This window comes from Phascolarctos cinereus, unplaced genomic scaffold (genome assembly GCF_003287225.1).
Source record: "Phascolarctos cinereus isolate Bilbo 61053 unplaced genomic scaffold, phaCin_HiC Scaffold_4;HRSCAF=312, whole genome shotgun sequence".
NCBI classification, from domain to species: domain Eukaryota; kingdom Metazoa; phylum Chordata; class Mammalia; order Diprotodontia; family Phascolarctidae; genus Phascolarctos; species Phascolarctos cinereus.
The window spans coordinates 694,721,620-694,737,025 of record NW_027555847.1 but is presented as its reverse complement, the minus strand read 5'-3'; the positions used below and the strand labels follow the sequence as shown (position 1 = coordinate 694,737,025).

Below are 15,406 nucleotides of genomic sequence, written 5' to 3'. Positions count from 1 at the left end.
TCTTTCCATGACAGAGGGAAAGCCATTTGGCCTCCCTTATTTTTGTAGGGGGTAGGGAACAAGCTTTTGTTACGCACCCACTATGTGCCAGGCACCACGCCATGCACTTTACAAACATTATCTCTTTGGATCCTCACACTAACCCTGGGAGGCTTGTGCTGCTATTATCTCCATTTTACATTTGAGGAAACTGAGGCAGATGAAATGAAGCCACTTGCCCAGGGCCATAAAATTAGTGCGTGTCTGAGGCTGGATTTGAACTCAGGTCTTCCTGACTCCAGGCCCACGCTCTACCTATCTCACTCCTTTTATCTCTAGTATCTCATTAAAATATAAGCTCCTTCAGGGTCGGAGCTGCTCTGGCCTTTCTCCGTTTTCCCTGGCACTTAGCACGCTGCCTGGAACCCAGTAAGATCTTAGTAAATGCTTGCTGACTGACTGACCCAGGAGTGACTGGTATGTAGGAAGTTCATTTTGTTGGACTGGATCAGATTTGGAGAACCCAGAATCCGTAAGATTCTGCGCAGAGTGAGTCCCTCCATTCCAGACCCTGGCACCTTGCCCAGGAGCCTTCTACAGTGGCTGAGGGGAGAAGAGCAGGGGTCAAGGACTCACCATTTTTAGCTTGTGCTGCTGAAGGATTTCATCCAAATTCTGCCTCTTCTTGTAGTTAAAGTAGAAGTTTTTACACTGGGACACTGTTTTGGACCCCACCATCCTGGCGATGGCCGACCAGTTCCGTCCATGTTCCAGGAGACCTGAGGCCAGGGAGGAAAGGCAAAAGGTGAAGCTTTGTCTGTGAGATAGATGTGGCTGGCCCGAACGAGAGGCCCAGAAGCTTCTTTCCATCAGTAGAGGATTCTGTCCTCAGCAGGATCTCTGAGGTCAGCTAAGGATGACCTGTTATTTATTTTACAGAGTAGGAAACAGGAAAGGAAAGGGACCTGACCATTGTCACAGAGATACCAAGAAGGGACCCCAGAGGTCCATTAGTCTAACTCCCTTGCTGCACAGGTATGGAAACTGAGGCCAGAGGCAATGTGACTTGGGATCATGGACTTGGAAGAGCTGAGAGAAACCTCAGAGGTTCCCCTTCGTTTGACTCCCTATTGTACAGATATGGAAACTGAGGCCCAGGAAGATGAAGTCATTCGGCCTCACCTACTTGGAAGGTCACCTAATTCAACTCCCTCACTGTACAGAGGAGGAGATGGAGGTCCAGAGAGTTGGAGGGATGCCCAAACACCAGAGTTATTGAGTCTGGAAGGGACCTGGGAGTCCCCTCACTGTATGGGAAGATAAGGGCACTGAGACTCAGAGATGGAGGGACTCGACCCTGGCCAAAGAGGGAGTTAGCGGCCGAGCCCAGGCTGAGCCTGGCCTTCTGACTGCAGATGCAGCGTCCTGAGCGGGGCAACTCTCTCTGGCTGAGGCCCTGAGCCTCTCTCCAGAGCCAGCCTCTTCCTCATTCTCCCTCAGCACCAATGCATCTTCTGTCCAGCACCCTGCAGAAGCTTCAGATACTGACCCCTTGGTCCCCCCAGGCCCCTCCCAATTCCTGGCTGTCCTGGCTAGCCTCACACAGGCCCTGGGGCAGCGGGAAGCCAGCTGCCCTGACCTGGACACAACATTCCCAGCTGCAGAAAGGGGCCATGTGACATGGCCTTGTTTTCAGTTCCCCACCAGGCCTGGGAAGAGGGTGAGAGGAACAGGGCTGGGCTGGGCCGGGACCTCCTTCACAAACAGCCCGCACACACCTACCCACACAGCCCACGTGACCAGCAGCCTCCCTACTGGCCAAATGAACTTCAGATTTTTTTAAGGGCTGGGGCTGGGACCACCTGAAACGGGGTCTGACAAACTCCAGGACTCAAAAGGCACACTGCCTTCCTCTCCCCCACACCACTTCCACCCTGTGTATCCCCTTGACTCCAGGGCTCTCTCTGGGACATCCAAAGTCACTTGGCCCACGACGGTCCACAACAGCCCCAACCACTTGGACTAGAGGGAGAAGAGACACATAATGCAGGGGAGAAGCCTCCTGGGATCAGAACTCTAGAGATGGAAGGGACTGTAGAGGTCATCATGCACAATCTCTCTCTTTTTACAGATAAGGGAACTGAGGCCCAAGGGAGAGAAGGGACTGAAGGTCACCCAGGCAGTCAATGTCAGGGGCGGGATCTGAAACCAAGGTGTCTGATGCCAGGGCTATTTCCACAATGCCAAATCAGCAAAGGTTTCTTGTAGAGAGCCTTGAAGGAATCAGGTAAAAAAGGAGGGTTTTCCAGGCAAGCAGGAGCACCCACGTGCCAGGCCCCAGGGGTGGGGGGAGGGGTTGTTATCTGGGGGCTGTTGATAGAATGTAAGCTTTTGGAGAACAGGAAGTACTCCTGCTTTTTGTCTTTCCATCCTCAGTCCCTAGAACAATTCCTGGCACACAGGCACTTAGAACGCTGGAGGGCTTGGCTGGGTGAGTTCCAGTGTGGACGCTCCTGCCATCCACGAAGAAGCATTCTTTCTCACTCACAGTTTCTGAGAGTTGCCCAGCTCTTCCCCAACCCTACGCTGCCTCTCTGCAGGAGTGGGATAGTGCAGGCAAACTTCGTAAGGGGAAGAGGATGCCCAGGGGTCACAGGAGGAGCCTGCCCGCACGGCAGGTGTGCCCTCGAGATCTTCAGTGCAGCATCCACGCTGCGGGGAAGCGAGGAGGCCCTCCCAGCATCCCAGGCCACAGTGGCCACACACGCTGGCTCTCCAATCGAACCCACATCCCTCTCGGCAGCAATGTCAACAACTCGTCCTCTACTCACGCAGACCGGAGGGTCCCCCAAGGGCGTATTTTTTGGGTCTGGATCAAAACCCTGGGTTCAAGCCTCTCCCCTCTCTTCTCGAGGACAAAGCCTGGGCTAACCAGGAAGGCTTTTTTCCAGACCTCAGCCCATCTGCCCAACACACACACACACACACACACACACACACACACACACACACACAGAGCAGACGTGTATATTTATATCTTGCTGCTCCCAGGCAGCTTGACCTTGGATATCCCAAGCCTCAAGTCCAAGCCAGAGCTGCCAGGCCACTTCTGAGTGGCCAGAGAGGAGGGGGATAAGGCAGGACCCCTTAACCTTTCTATTCCCATAGGCTTGGAAAGCCCTGAATTAGACTTTATATAAATACATGAAACAATCTCCCAGCCAGCTTGATTTGAGGGCGAATCGGCTAAAGGATTTCCTGGAGCAAAGCCATATCCGTGTCTGTGTGTGTGTGTGTGTATGTGTGTGTGAGTGTGTGTGAGTGAGTGAGTGGGGGGGGGCAGGATAGGCACACACAGAGAAACAGAGCAGCAGGGGCAGAGAATGAGTGTGTGTAGGGGGAAGAGGCCAGTCCCCAATAGACCCTCCCTCTGCCTAGCCACATCTAGATGAGACTCAGCAAAGTGAGGGGCTAGGGAGTTCTATGTGCAAATGTCATCCTGAGCTCACCCACCCAGACTTCACAAGCCACATGGCCGGGCCTTGAATGAGAGAGAGGGGGAAGGTTCCTCCAAGGTGTCCCAAGGACAGGCCTGGGGGAGGAGAGGGGGGAAAAGGATCTAGTGTCTCCAGGCCCCTCGACCTTTCCAGCCTAAGCTCAGGGCTTAGCTGCCATTCCACCAGGAGGATAACTGGCCGGGAACAGGGCAAACATGGCGGACGGGAGGCCCCGAGTCCAGGGTGGGGCAGCTGGTGGGTGGGCAGGCGAGTCTCGGGTCCCTGCCCAGCCCCATGGGGGACGGTAGGACAGGCTGCACCACAAGGTGTATTGACATTTCCAAATTAAATAAATAAGCAGGCGGCTGAGCAGTAGGCTGGGGAGGCAGGCAGGACCTTAATTCACTCCACAGAGCAACAGCTGAGACTTCCCATCGGGGTAGGGGAAGGTGGGTCAGCTGCCCCTATCTGGCCAAATGCCAAAGTGGCAGTTAGGACACTTGAGTCCAAGTGCCATTAACTAGCTGTGTGAGCCTGGGCAAGATGCTTAACCTCTCTGAGCATCAATTACCCCATCTGGAAAAACCCAGGGAGGGGCTGTACTGGAGGGTCCCCAGACAGATGACGCTACCCACAGATCCACAGGTCCCCAGCCCAGGTCTAGCAGACCCGAGGTTCATTCTGTATCCTGTCCTCAGGACACCCCAGAGCAGCCCAAAGAGGCTTCCAGAGATGGGGCCACCTTGTTCAGAGGGTGACCCTGACGTCCCTCCGTCTGAGCCAGCCCTCCGTCCTGCTACCTTCTAAACAATAAAACCCGGCCCAAGGTTGACGGCCAACCCCTGTGGACTGTTAACACAAGGCGCTCCCCCAAAGCAGAGGTCACAGGGAACAAGTCCCAGCGGACTCCCCACACCCCCCGCAGAGGTGGCGGGCAGAACCAGGTGCCGTCACTCTGACTCCCCACAACAGGGCTGCCTTGTTTCCCAAGCACAGATGGCCCTCCCCCTTACCGGGGAGATCCAGTGTGTACAGCCAGGAAAGGGAGGGCTCAGATCACAGACTGTTACCAGAGCTGCTGCCCAGAATGATCAGGCTCTCCTCTCTGCCTCCCCAAAAGAGGCAGCAGTCTCCCCAACACACCTGCTCTCCACCCACTGTCATCAGTGGGCAGTCTGCCCACCCCCAGTCCCTGCTCCTGCCCCTGTCAGCAGTAATGGGGGAAGGGGGGGCTGTTTGTCAACAGCACCGCCAGCCGGGGCACCGGCGGCTCCCCGGCAGAATGCCTGCCGTGATGCCACCCACGAGATCGGCATCGGCAGGTTCCGGCCCCAGCCTCATCTGGCAACAGTTTGTCCGGCATGGTCTGGGGCTGGGGAAGGGGATCCCTCTAAAGACGCACTCAGGATCCCCCTCTGTGGATGTCCTCCACTCATTTCCAAACAAACCTAGCCTGCCCCCCCACCCCACTGAAAGGACACTCACATTCTCTTATCCGCGATTCCCCTTCTGCTAAGTTTTCCCGAAACATACGGCAGGCGGGGAGCAAAGGGAGCACGAGCCGCAATAGGTGGACCCGCTGAGCTGCTGCGGGCGGCGGTGGCTGTCTGAGATCGGCTCGGACTTCACTGCTCTCACATCCTTTCCGCTCCTCCTGTTTGCCTTCTCTTGGAGCCGCCAAAGGAAGGAGGGGTTGGAGAAGGGGGGAGGAGGAAGAGGGAGGAGGGAGGAGGGAAGAGGGAAGGCGGCCCAGCTCCGTCTCCTTTCAGCTCTGCCCTCCCACCTCCCAAGAGCTGCCGAGGAGGGGCAAGGGGGACAGGCAGCCAGCCGGTGGCCTGAAGCTTGTGACAGGGTTACGGGCAAGAGCGTCCTTGCGCTCTGGCGTCTCCCAGGCCCCCCTGGAGCTCCTCACCCGGTCTGTCACTTCTGACAGGGGCTCAGAGCGGCCACGGAGCTGGCTGCGGCTTCTCCTGGAGAAAGGCGTCCCTCCCTGGCTGGGCCGGAAAAGAAACTCTCCCCCTCGGAGATGGAGCTCACTGCTAGGGGAGCCTCCCCCAACCAGGTCCGCAGGCACCTTCCACTTCCCCCTAAAAGGCAGCGGCGGCAGCAGCAGCAGCAGCCACAAAGCCCCTAAGTTCTGGACAAAAACAACAAGGCACATGAACAGACTGCAGCGGGAGCTCTGGTCTGGTCTGCCAGCTGGGGCCGGGGCCTCACGCTCCAGCAATGAGCCCTAGTCTTTTCCTCCGGGTGACCCACGGGCTCATCTCGTCTGAATGTGACCTCTAGACAGTGTTAATAACAGCAAGTGTGGCACGAGCCCAGGTTGACAAGGGGCGGGCCAACTTGGCCTTCACTTTCCTCCTCCCTCTTCCCATGTCAGCGGCAGGGGCAGCCGCCTCAAGGGTTTCCACAAAGGTGGATTTTTCCAGGCCCCCTCCTGCCACCCAACACCCGCCCCACCGCTCCTGACTTGGAGAGAGTATTTCCTTCCTCGGCACCATGATCATTCCCACATCTAGGAGAAACCCCCTGACCCCATGGCTTCCTTTCTAGATCTCTCCCTGAAGAGCCCCCCCCCCAGTCATCATCACTATTGTGGCAAATTCCATGCATACAGGACTCTAAGATTTGCAAAGCATTTTACTTTCGTGTCTGAGTCTCAACCCGGATTTGAATCCCGGCTCTCATGTGTGACCTTAGACAAGTCACAGCTTCTCTGGGCATTAGATGCCCCTGTAAAATGAAGGGGATAGAGTAGATGGTCTCTAAGGTTCCTTCCAGGACTCTGAAATCTATGGTCCCATTTTACAGGTGAGAAAATTGAGGCTGAAGACTGAAGCTAAAGATAGTGCCATCAAAGGGTAAACAGATCACCCATTCAATGAAAGCAGAGGCCAGCCTGCCCAGTGAGGCCAGCAGGATCATGGCCTGGAGAGCCAGAAGGGAGCTCAGGGAACGCCTCATCCAACCCCCTGCTCTACAGAGAGCCTACAATGTGCCAAGTGCTGGGGGCAACCACGAATGCCATCACCCGTTCCTGGCAGCCAAGGGCTTACCCTTTAAGAAAGACGACAAATACCCACACAAGCACAGACGGCTTAAATGCAAAGTGAGCAAAAACAAATATATACAAAGTCATGTGGGAGGGAGGGAGTCCCCTGGCAGCTGGGAGGGGGCTAGGCAGTCCAGGAGAGACTTCACAAAGGAGGAAACTGAGGCCCATCTAAAGGAGTGATCCTAACACGGGCCTGAAAATTCCCAGCCCTGAACTCTTGGAAAGAGGCCCCACAGGGGCATCTCTCCCTGGCCTGCCCATGCGGAGGGGGTGATCTCCCACCCTAGGAATGACCTCTAGCCCCCGGAGGGATTGGGGGGCTCCTCAAATGGCTTTTCCAAATACAGTCCAGTTCCTTAATGACTGCAGGGCCTCTTCAGCCCCCCGCCCTGTAAAGCCGGGCTATCCTCTTTTTGATTCTTTTCTCCACAAGAGTTCAGGAGTTGTCTCCACCTGCCTGAGCCTCTCCCCGCCCCCTTCCATCCTCCCTGGCTGATCTGGGGGGTGTGAAAGCTGAACTTTGGATCAGAGTCTGAACAGACCAGGCCACACTGATCTCTCCTCCTCCTGCTCCTCTCTGCCAGGCTGTCCACTTTTAACCCTCTCCCTGCCTGGCTTCAGAGGCTTAAAACAGTGGCATTTCTGTGCTGGGGTCCCAGAGACCCAGAGGAATCACAGACCTCAGAGGCCATCTTGACCAATATGATGGGGAGAGTGGCCCAAGGTCACAGAGGTGGAATAAGCCCATGCCCCTGCAGGGAGGAGCCTCCTCCCCCCATCAACCTGGCTTCTGACCGCCCTTGGCGAACTGGGACTAGGCAGTGACCAGAAGGGCAGGGAGGAAACCAAAAACTGGCAGTGTCTGCAGCTCCTCAGGAACACCCCAGGGGCAGGGGGAGGTAAACTTGGCCTGGTGCTCGCTCCTCTCTCTCACTCCATCCCAGATGCTTCCCCCAGCAAAGTGCTTTTGGTAACTGGAGTGTCCTGGCTCCACCTCCCTTAGGACCCCTGGATCACAGATTTAGAGCGGGAAAGGTCCTCAGAGGCCTAACAATCAAACCTCTATATTTTACAGGTGAGGAAACTGAGGCTGGAAGGGGGAGGGGAGGCGATTTTCTCAAGGTCCTCAAGAGGCTGGTGAGAGTCTGTCTGAGGCTCAAGTCTTCCAGACTCCAAGCTCAGAGTTCGATCCATTACCCTTCTCATTTCTAAGAAGAAAAATTTCATTTTGAAAAACCAAATCGATTTCTTCGACGAACCAGAAGCCAAGGAGTGGCAGCCCCATGCTGAGACAGGGTAGATAGGAAGTGCCTCAGACCACCAGTCTGCAGGTAATGAGCTCTCCTGCGGAGGGACTTGCCTCCTGTGGATCTGGATCTGGGCTGTCAGGATTCTGAGCCTGAGCCTGTCAGGGCTGGGGCGGGGGGGGGGGACATTCTGGGGGGATGTTTTTCCAGAAAGAGAAGCCTTAAAGTGGGGAACTCTCCAGGGTCTGATCCTGAGCCTGCCAGGGCTGGGGAGTCTGGCCTCTAACTCCACAGTTCCCATTGTGGAATAGGGAAAACCTTCTACTCTAATCCCCCAGATTATGGCTCCTAGATCCGCCCACCCCGCAGCCAAAGCCCCCTGGTGAAGGGGGAAGTACTTGGAGGAAGATCCAGACTTCTTAAAAAAGGTACATCCATCACAGGACGACTCATAAGAGCATGGTGCCAGAGTCCAGAGGTACCTTGGACGGCACAGTCCAACTCTACCCTGCCCCCAATTCTACCTATGAGGCTCCAAGTGGTTCAGTGACTTGAGTGTTTGGGGCAGGATTTGAACTCAGCTCTTACTGACTCTTCAGCTCCTGTACCCCAGGGATGTTTGTCTGTTTGTCTGTCTGTCTCTATCCATTTCCTCCTTCATAAAATGAGGATGGTACATGTAATAGAAGAGATAGATAAGGTGATCTCAAGGATCCTTTCCAATTGTGAAGGTGCATGGTCCTATGATCTCTCTGGGCCTCAGTTTCCTCATCTGTAAAATGAGAAGGTTGGACTAGCTAACCTGTGAGAGTCCTCCCAGCTTTAAATGTAGAATCCACAAGCAAGTTGCTTAAGCCATAGGTGGCCCCTGGCATCCCACCAAGACTACACATTAGGTAAGCCACCAACCTGAGCCAGGGAGGGGAGTCTCCACACAGGGAACTCCCCACATGGATGAAATCACAGGTCTGGACCAAAACAATCATTAAGATGTGTTTGGCCACTTAGAGAGTATTAAGATATTGGGGGCAAGGGGGGGTCTGCTGGTGGTCAGGAAAAACTTCCCAAGGCCTAAAGGGCGCAAGTAGGACAGGCTGCCTCGGGAGAGCTGAAGGCCTCAAGTGACAGTCAAGCCAAAAGCATTTATTAACTGCCTACTGTGTGCCAGGCCCATGCTAAGCACCAAAGAAAGAAAGAAAGGCAAAAGTGCCAATCCTGCCCTCACGGAGCAGGGGTGTGGGTGGGGGGAGAAAACAGCATGCAAACCAGATCTCACAAGCACGCGCGCGCGCAAACACACACACACACACACACGTAAACAGGAGGTGATCATAGAGGCTCAGTACTGGGCCACCCGGGAAAGGCCTCCTGCAGGGCTAGGGTCTGAACTGACCCCTGAGGAGGCCAAGCAGCTGGGGAAGGATTTGGGACTCCAGATAGCCTCCCATTTCCCTTTCAGTTCCAAAGACCCTGGGCTTCTCTAATTCATCAGGGGAAAGAGTGCCAGATGTGGATTCAGAGACTTTGGGTTCAAATCCTGCTGCTGACCCTTCCTACCTTGGCCAAGTCACTCAACCTCTCTCAGCCTCAGTTTCCTCATCTGCAAACTGAGGGGGGTCGGACCTCACGGCCCCTCAGGCCTCTCCCGGCTGGGAGCTGACGGTCCTTTGTTACTAAACAGCCTAGCGCTGCCCCCAGTGAGGTCCCGCCTTACCCCAGGTGCCCATCGGGGTGATTTTATCTTGTTTATTCTACCTTTCCTGCATTCCTGGCCTTGTTTGCCAGGCCCGGCATTGCTGAGAGCAGGTGGCACCTGAGGCTATGTCCCCATTTTTCTTTCCTGGCTGGGGGGGCAGAGAGGTGAGGCGGAAGTCATCCCTTGATCTTCACAACCCTGGGAGGTAAGAGCTGTGATGATCCCCATTTTGCAGATGAAGAAACTGAGGGAGAAAGAGGTTCAGGACTTGCCCACACAGCCTGTAAGGGTTTGAGGGCAGATCTGAATTCAGGTCTTCCTGATTCCAGGCCCGGGGCTCTATCCATGGGGCAGGAAACCCAGGCCCAGGAGGTAGAGTGACTGTTAAGGAGCACTTGACCTTGGCTGTCTGACTCCAAATTCCGCACACTTCCCACCACACGGTGCTTGTAGAAATCCTACAGCCAGACGGCACCATGGCAGGTGCTCAGGGCTGAGCCCACCTCTGGCCACTCCCTCCTTGGGATAGTGTAAGAGGTGTGGGCAGAGGAATCGCTGGGTAACCTGCCCTGGGGAGTGGGGGTGTCAGCCAGCCCACCCAGGATCGGCACAGGAAGAGCGAGGCACCAGCTCCCTACTCTCCCTCCCCGACCCTGTGTTGTAGGCTGAACTTTTCTCAAGGTCAGCTGCTGCTGGTTAGGCGGGAGGGAGGCCATGGGGCTTAGTTCCCGGATGTGTACGAGGCTGACCAGGGAGCCTTTCAGGATCTCCTCCCTTGGAGGAGGGACAGAGAGATCCTGGCAGACAAGGGGTGGGGGAAGGGGGGCAGCCATGCACCTGCTCCTGCCCACGGCTCCCTTATAGGGGCACCAGAACACCCTGGCCCCGGCTGAGCTCTACACAGCATTCCTGTGGGCACTGGGGAGCTTGCTAAGTAATGAAGGCTTCTCCTGAGCCACCCAGCTGGCGGTGCCACCCACTCCCCTGCCCCACCCGATCACTCTGTTTACTGTACATCCTATTACATGGACACGCGGCATTTCCCTCCTGGACAGCAGGGGCTGGGTTTCCCTTACATCTTCATAATTTCAGCTCACAGAAAATGCTGCATCAATGCTCGCTGACCTGACCTAGCATCAAAATCTCTTGTCAGGGCATCATACACAGCAGGTGCTCCATCAGGTCTCCCTCCTCCATGGGACTGCTGGCTTGCTCAGCACTTTGCTAACAGGAGAGTGGAAGCCCCCTGAGGGCAGCCGCCAGTCTCAGTTTTATCTCATCTGATTTGCTGCTGAAACCTCTGGTGCTGCCTCTCCCCATCAAGGTCCGAGCTCCTCGGGAGCAGCCATCTGCCCCTCACCCCTCCACATGCACCCTCAGTGTCAGCACGGCGCTCTACGTAGGGCAGGTGAAGGGGCCATGGCCCGGGGGGAGCAGTGTGGTTCACAATGCTTTCTTCATCCCTTCCTCCATCCATCCATCCATCATAACTCACTCTAGCAGAGCGCCTGACACACAGCAGTTAATAAATGTGTGCTGACTGACTGATTCAACTAATAGTTGCTTTTCTCTTTCAATCCAGATCTCAGTGCACAGAGAAAGCACTTAATAAATTCTTTCTTCTTTCTTCCCTCTCTCTTTTCTTTCTCTCTTCTTTTTTCTTTCCTTCCTTCCTTTCTCCTCAGTGCCCAGCAAAATGCCTGACACAGAGTAGGCACTTTATAATTACAGAGCTATAAGCTTCTATATTCTTTATAATTGTTTCTTTGCTAGGCCCTGTTTTCTCTCCATTGTGCGCGCGCGTGTGTGTGTGTGTGTGTGTGTACGCACACGCGCGCTGGCACATTATCTCTGGCCAGGGTTTGATTCCAAGCCAACTAGTCAATCAATCCAGACCAATCATGTACTGAATGCCAGCCAGAAGGCCCCCAGCTCCCGGACACACATTGGGGCAGATCTGTTCCTCCCTGGCCTTGTGGCCTGTGAGTGCAGAGACAGCACATTCATCTTCACAAAGACCAAAGCCAAGCAGGATCCAAAAGGTGAGACCGCTGCTCCAAACCTCAGGCCAAACCACCTAATGGGATCAAAAGCCCAAAAGAAATTGCTCTGGGCTCATCCCCTGCTTTGACTGCTCTGTGCCCTGGCTACTGTCCAGCAGCATGGAGTGCCAAGCCGTGCGCACAGTGGGGATGCGGCCTCCCCCCTGAGCCCTCGCTCTCGGTTTTTAAGGAACGAGAGATGAGGGGGAGAGGGCCCCCCGATGGGATGTGATCTGGCACGCCGGCCGCACCTGCATCCTGCCGCTGGCGAGTCACGTGCCGATTAGCAGGCGCCCTACCCCGTAATTGTCCCACTTGCTGTAATTCATGGCAGATGAGCGAGCGCATCGGGGTTTATTGCATTATTAAAAATGTCACTGATCAGGGCTGCTGTACTCCTCCCAGCGCCCCTCCCGGTCTGGGCTCTCTCTAGCGACAGGGGACTTCTTGCTGTCATCTCCCCGAGCCCCCATCACTTCTGTTCAGTGTGATCAGAGTCTGCACGCCCCCAGTGAACTGCCTGGAGACTCTGGGGGCAGGACCTGATTTCAGCATCACGGAGTGGCTCATCTCAGCCACCGGTGACTCATTCCCTCCCTGTCAAGAAGCATGTCCTCCTACCTCCATCTCTCCAACACCACCCCTCCCTGCACCACCCAGCTTTCTGAAAAAGGGCTCAAGGCCAGCACTTTCCTAAAGCAAGCTGAGTGCCGCTCAGCCTTGCTCCCTCCCCACGGGGACACAGAGGCTCTGAGGTGGGCAGGCCTCCCCCAGGAAGGGCCAGATCAAGTCAGCAGCTGCCCAGGTAGCCTGTCTGGTCTCCAGTGTGACTCAGCCAAAGCCAAGACCAGGATAACATTAGCAGGGGAGGGCCAATGGAAGGCCAATGGAGGGTGGCAGGTGACGGGGAGGCAGAGAGACAGAGAAAAAGCAAGAGATGGAGGGTGAGAGGGAAGGGCAAAGGGATGGAGGGGGAGAGGAAGGGGCAGAGGGATGAAGGGTGAGAGGGAGGGGCAGAGGGATGGAGGGGGAGAGGGAGGGGCAGAGGGATGGAGGGGAGAGGAGGGGCAGAGGGACAGAGGGAAAGGAAGGGCAGAGATGGAGGGGAAGAGGGAGGGGCCAAGATGGGGGGGAGAGGGGCAGAAGGATGAGGGAAGGGAGGGGCAGAGATGGAGGGGAAGAGGGAGGGGCCAAGATGGGGGGAAGGGAGGGAGAAGATGGAGGGGAGAGGGAGGGGCCGAGATGGGGGAGGGGGGGAGAGGGAGGGGCAGAGGATGGAGGGGAGAGGGAGAGGTGGGGATGGAGGGCAGACCGAAGAGAGACCATTTTGGGGGAGGTTCTGAGACCCTCTCCCGGGAGGTCAGGCTTGCTCTTCAGCACACACCATGGCAGGGTCAGCTCCTTGAAGGCAGGGACAGCTTTCCATTTTCATCAGCATCTTGAACACCTGGCGCAGTGCCAGGCACATGGCAGTGGGGCTGCAATTTTAATGGTGGAGGAAACTCCCTCTCTGAACTTAACTGTTCTGTGGCCCTGCTACAATAGCAATGAGTGCTGGAAATGCTCCAAATATCTACTGACAATCGTCATGCCAGGCATTGGACAGGGGGAGGAAGGGGGGGGAGGGGGAGAGAGAGAGAGGAGAGAGAGAGAGAAGAGAGAGAGAGAGAGAGAGAGAGAGAGAGAGGAGAGAGAGAAGAGACAGAGAGAGGAGAGAGACAGAGAGACAGAGAGAGAGGAGAGGAGAGACAGAGAGAGAGAGAGACAGAGAGAGGAGAGGAGAGACAGAGAGAGAAGAGGGGGGGCTTGCCCTCAGGATGCTTCCATTCTACTGGGAAAGCTAACCTGAGCACATAGACATATAGACAAGATAAATTCAAAATAAATAGGACAGGGAAGGAAAGCACCAGTGCTTTGGAGACTAGGAAGGCCTTGTGCAGAAGGCAGTGCCTGAGCCGAGCTCTGAAGGAAGCCAGAGGTCCTGAGAGGAGAGGAGAGAAGGACAGACAGTCCAGGCGGAGCATTCAGCTTGTGCCAAAGTCCAGAGGTGGGCAGCGCAGTCTCTCACAGGAGGAACAGCAGGGCTAGAGCTAATTTAGCCAAACCTTAGAAGGCATGAGAAGGAGTATCGGCTAATAAGGCTGGAAGTGTAGGTCGAGGCCAGGTTGTGAAGAGCATCAGAGGCCAAACAGAGGTGTTTTTAGTGGTGCCAGACCTTGAGCGTTCCGCAACATTCCAACTCCTGCTCGCCACACCGCAAGAGGTCTCTGCCCTTCCATGGTGGTTCATCACTAACAAAACAGGCCCTCCACAACTGCACCCCCCGAGACCATGACTAACCATATCCTTCTGACACAGCTGCTGCTCCCCAAGACAACTCAACGGTCCCATCCAACACCACCGCTCTCCCCGTCTTGCACCTTGCGCCTTGCTCTACAGCACTACAAATGTTTCCCAACAACACTCCGAGTGCTTCCTCACAACACTACAAACTGCCCCCAGCAGGCCGCTGCCCACCACAACTGCTCTGAAGATAGGACTGATTTCTCTAACTATTCCCTGCAAAATACCACAAGGAATCCCTCCACAACCCTTCAGTCGAACACGGTCTCTCCTTCCATCGCCCCAACTGCAACACCCTCGGTAATGCGCCGACACCCCTCCCCACCCCAGCTGATCTCAGAGGAAGCCCTAATCCGGCTCCCCTCAGGACACTTCAAACTGGGTCGCTCTGAGAACGTCTCTTGGGACATGGGGTCAAAGCCTAGGGGGGAGGGACGAATGTCCCAAAACTTGCGTGAGATACCGCCTAGGCTTGGCATCAGGCTCAGAGTTTCCAGACCCAGTCTCCCCAGCCTTAGCCCTTGATCCCTCTAAGGTCCTAGACAGCTACGCCTGGAGCTTCCCTGTTCCCTGTCCTGCACCCCAGTGTCTGCTCAATCACCAAACAGCAGCTCCCGAGGTCAGCCACAACTACCGCAAATCGAGTGGACACACGCGCCTCCCTCTGCGTCCCAAGTGTGACATCAAAGGCCACGAGGGCTTGCTTTTCATCCGGGGTCTCTTTCCTCCTCACAATACGGGCCACGGCACCCTGGCTCTAGGCCTGGAGGCCACCCAGTCCAAGTCCACACCAAGGAACTGCGGACCAGAAAAGAAGATAAATGAATGCCCACGGTCACACAGTAAATGGTGCCAGATCTCTGGCACCACATCAGCACGTCTATGGTGCAGACTGGGACTTTTTCTGGGCATTTTTCAAAATACCAAATGACAGGACTGAGGCCAAACATGAAGCGACTCGTCCAAAGTCTCATAGTGACTGAGAGAGGAATGAATTTTAGGCAGAGTGGAGCCCAGATGCCCGGGACTCCTGACCTCAGTCTCTCGCAGCTACACTCAGACCCTTTCAATGTTTCTGTCCACACACCTCAAGGTTCTTCCTGGTGGGGTGTAGGGGGGAAAACAGGGCGGGGCGAACAAAACAGATATAATCAATCACCTTTTTTAGCAGTATCCATCTCTTCCTCGGTCCAGCGAGAACTCTCATTCATTTCCAAGGAAGCTGGCAAAAAAAACAAATGCAATTAGGAAGTAGGCGGGATGGGGGGGGGAGGCAAAAAAAAAGGGGGGGAATCAGAGGGGTCTCTGCATCTTCCTATCCAACCAGGGAGAGGAGAGTGACTCAGGCGTCTCTTCGGTAGGAGTAGTTCTAAGGACAGTTTTAAGTGCTGGACTCTTAAGTCAGGAAGACCTGGGTCAAAGTCCACCTCGGACAGTTACTGGCTGTGTGAGACTGGGCAAAGTGATCAACCTCTTTGGACTTCAACATCCTCATCTGGAAAATGGGCATAATGATTCCTGCTGGCCCTCCCTCCTCTAGGGGG

The 15,406-nt window shown here is 55.4% G+C and overlaps 1 protein-coding gene across 1 annotated transcript in view; it reads right to left on the bottom strand.

Annotated features, from left to right (window-relative positions):
- The window catches only part of NCOR2 (nuclear receptor corepressor 2), a 361,555-nt gene that overhangs the window by 95,798 nt on the left and 250,351 nt on the right, over positions 1-15,406 (bottom strand). The window contains 2 exon segments of the mRNA XM_078154258.1: positions 616-758; positions 15,022-15,084. Coding sequence (XP_078010384.1) covers positions 616-758; positions 15,022-15,084 — 206 coding nt within the window.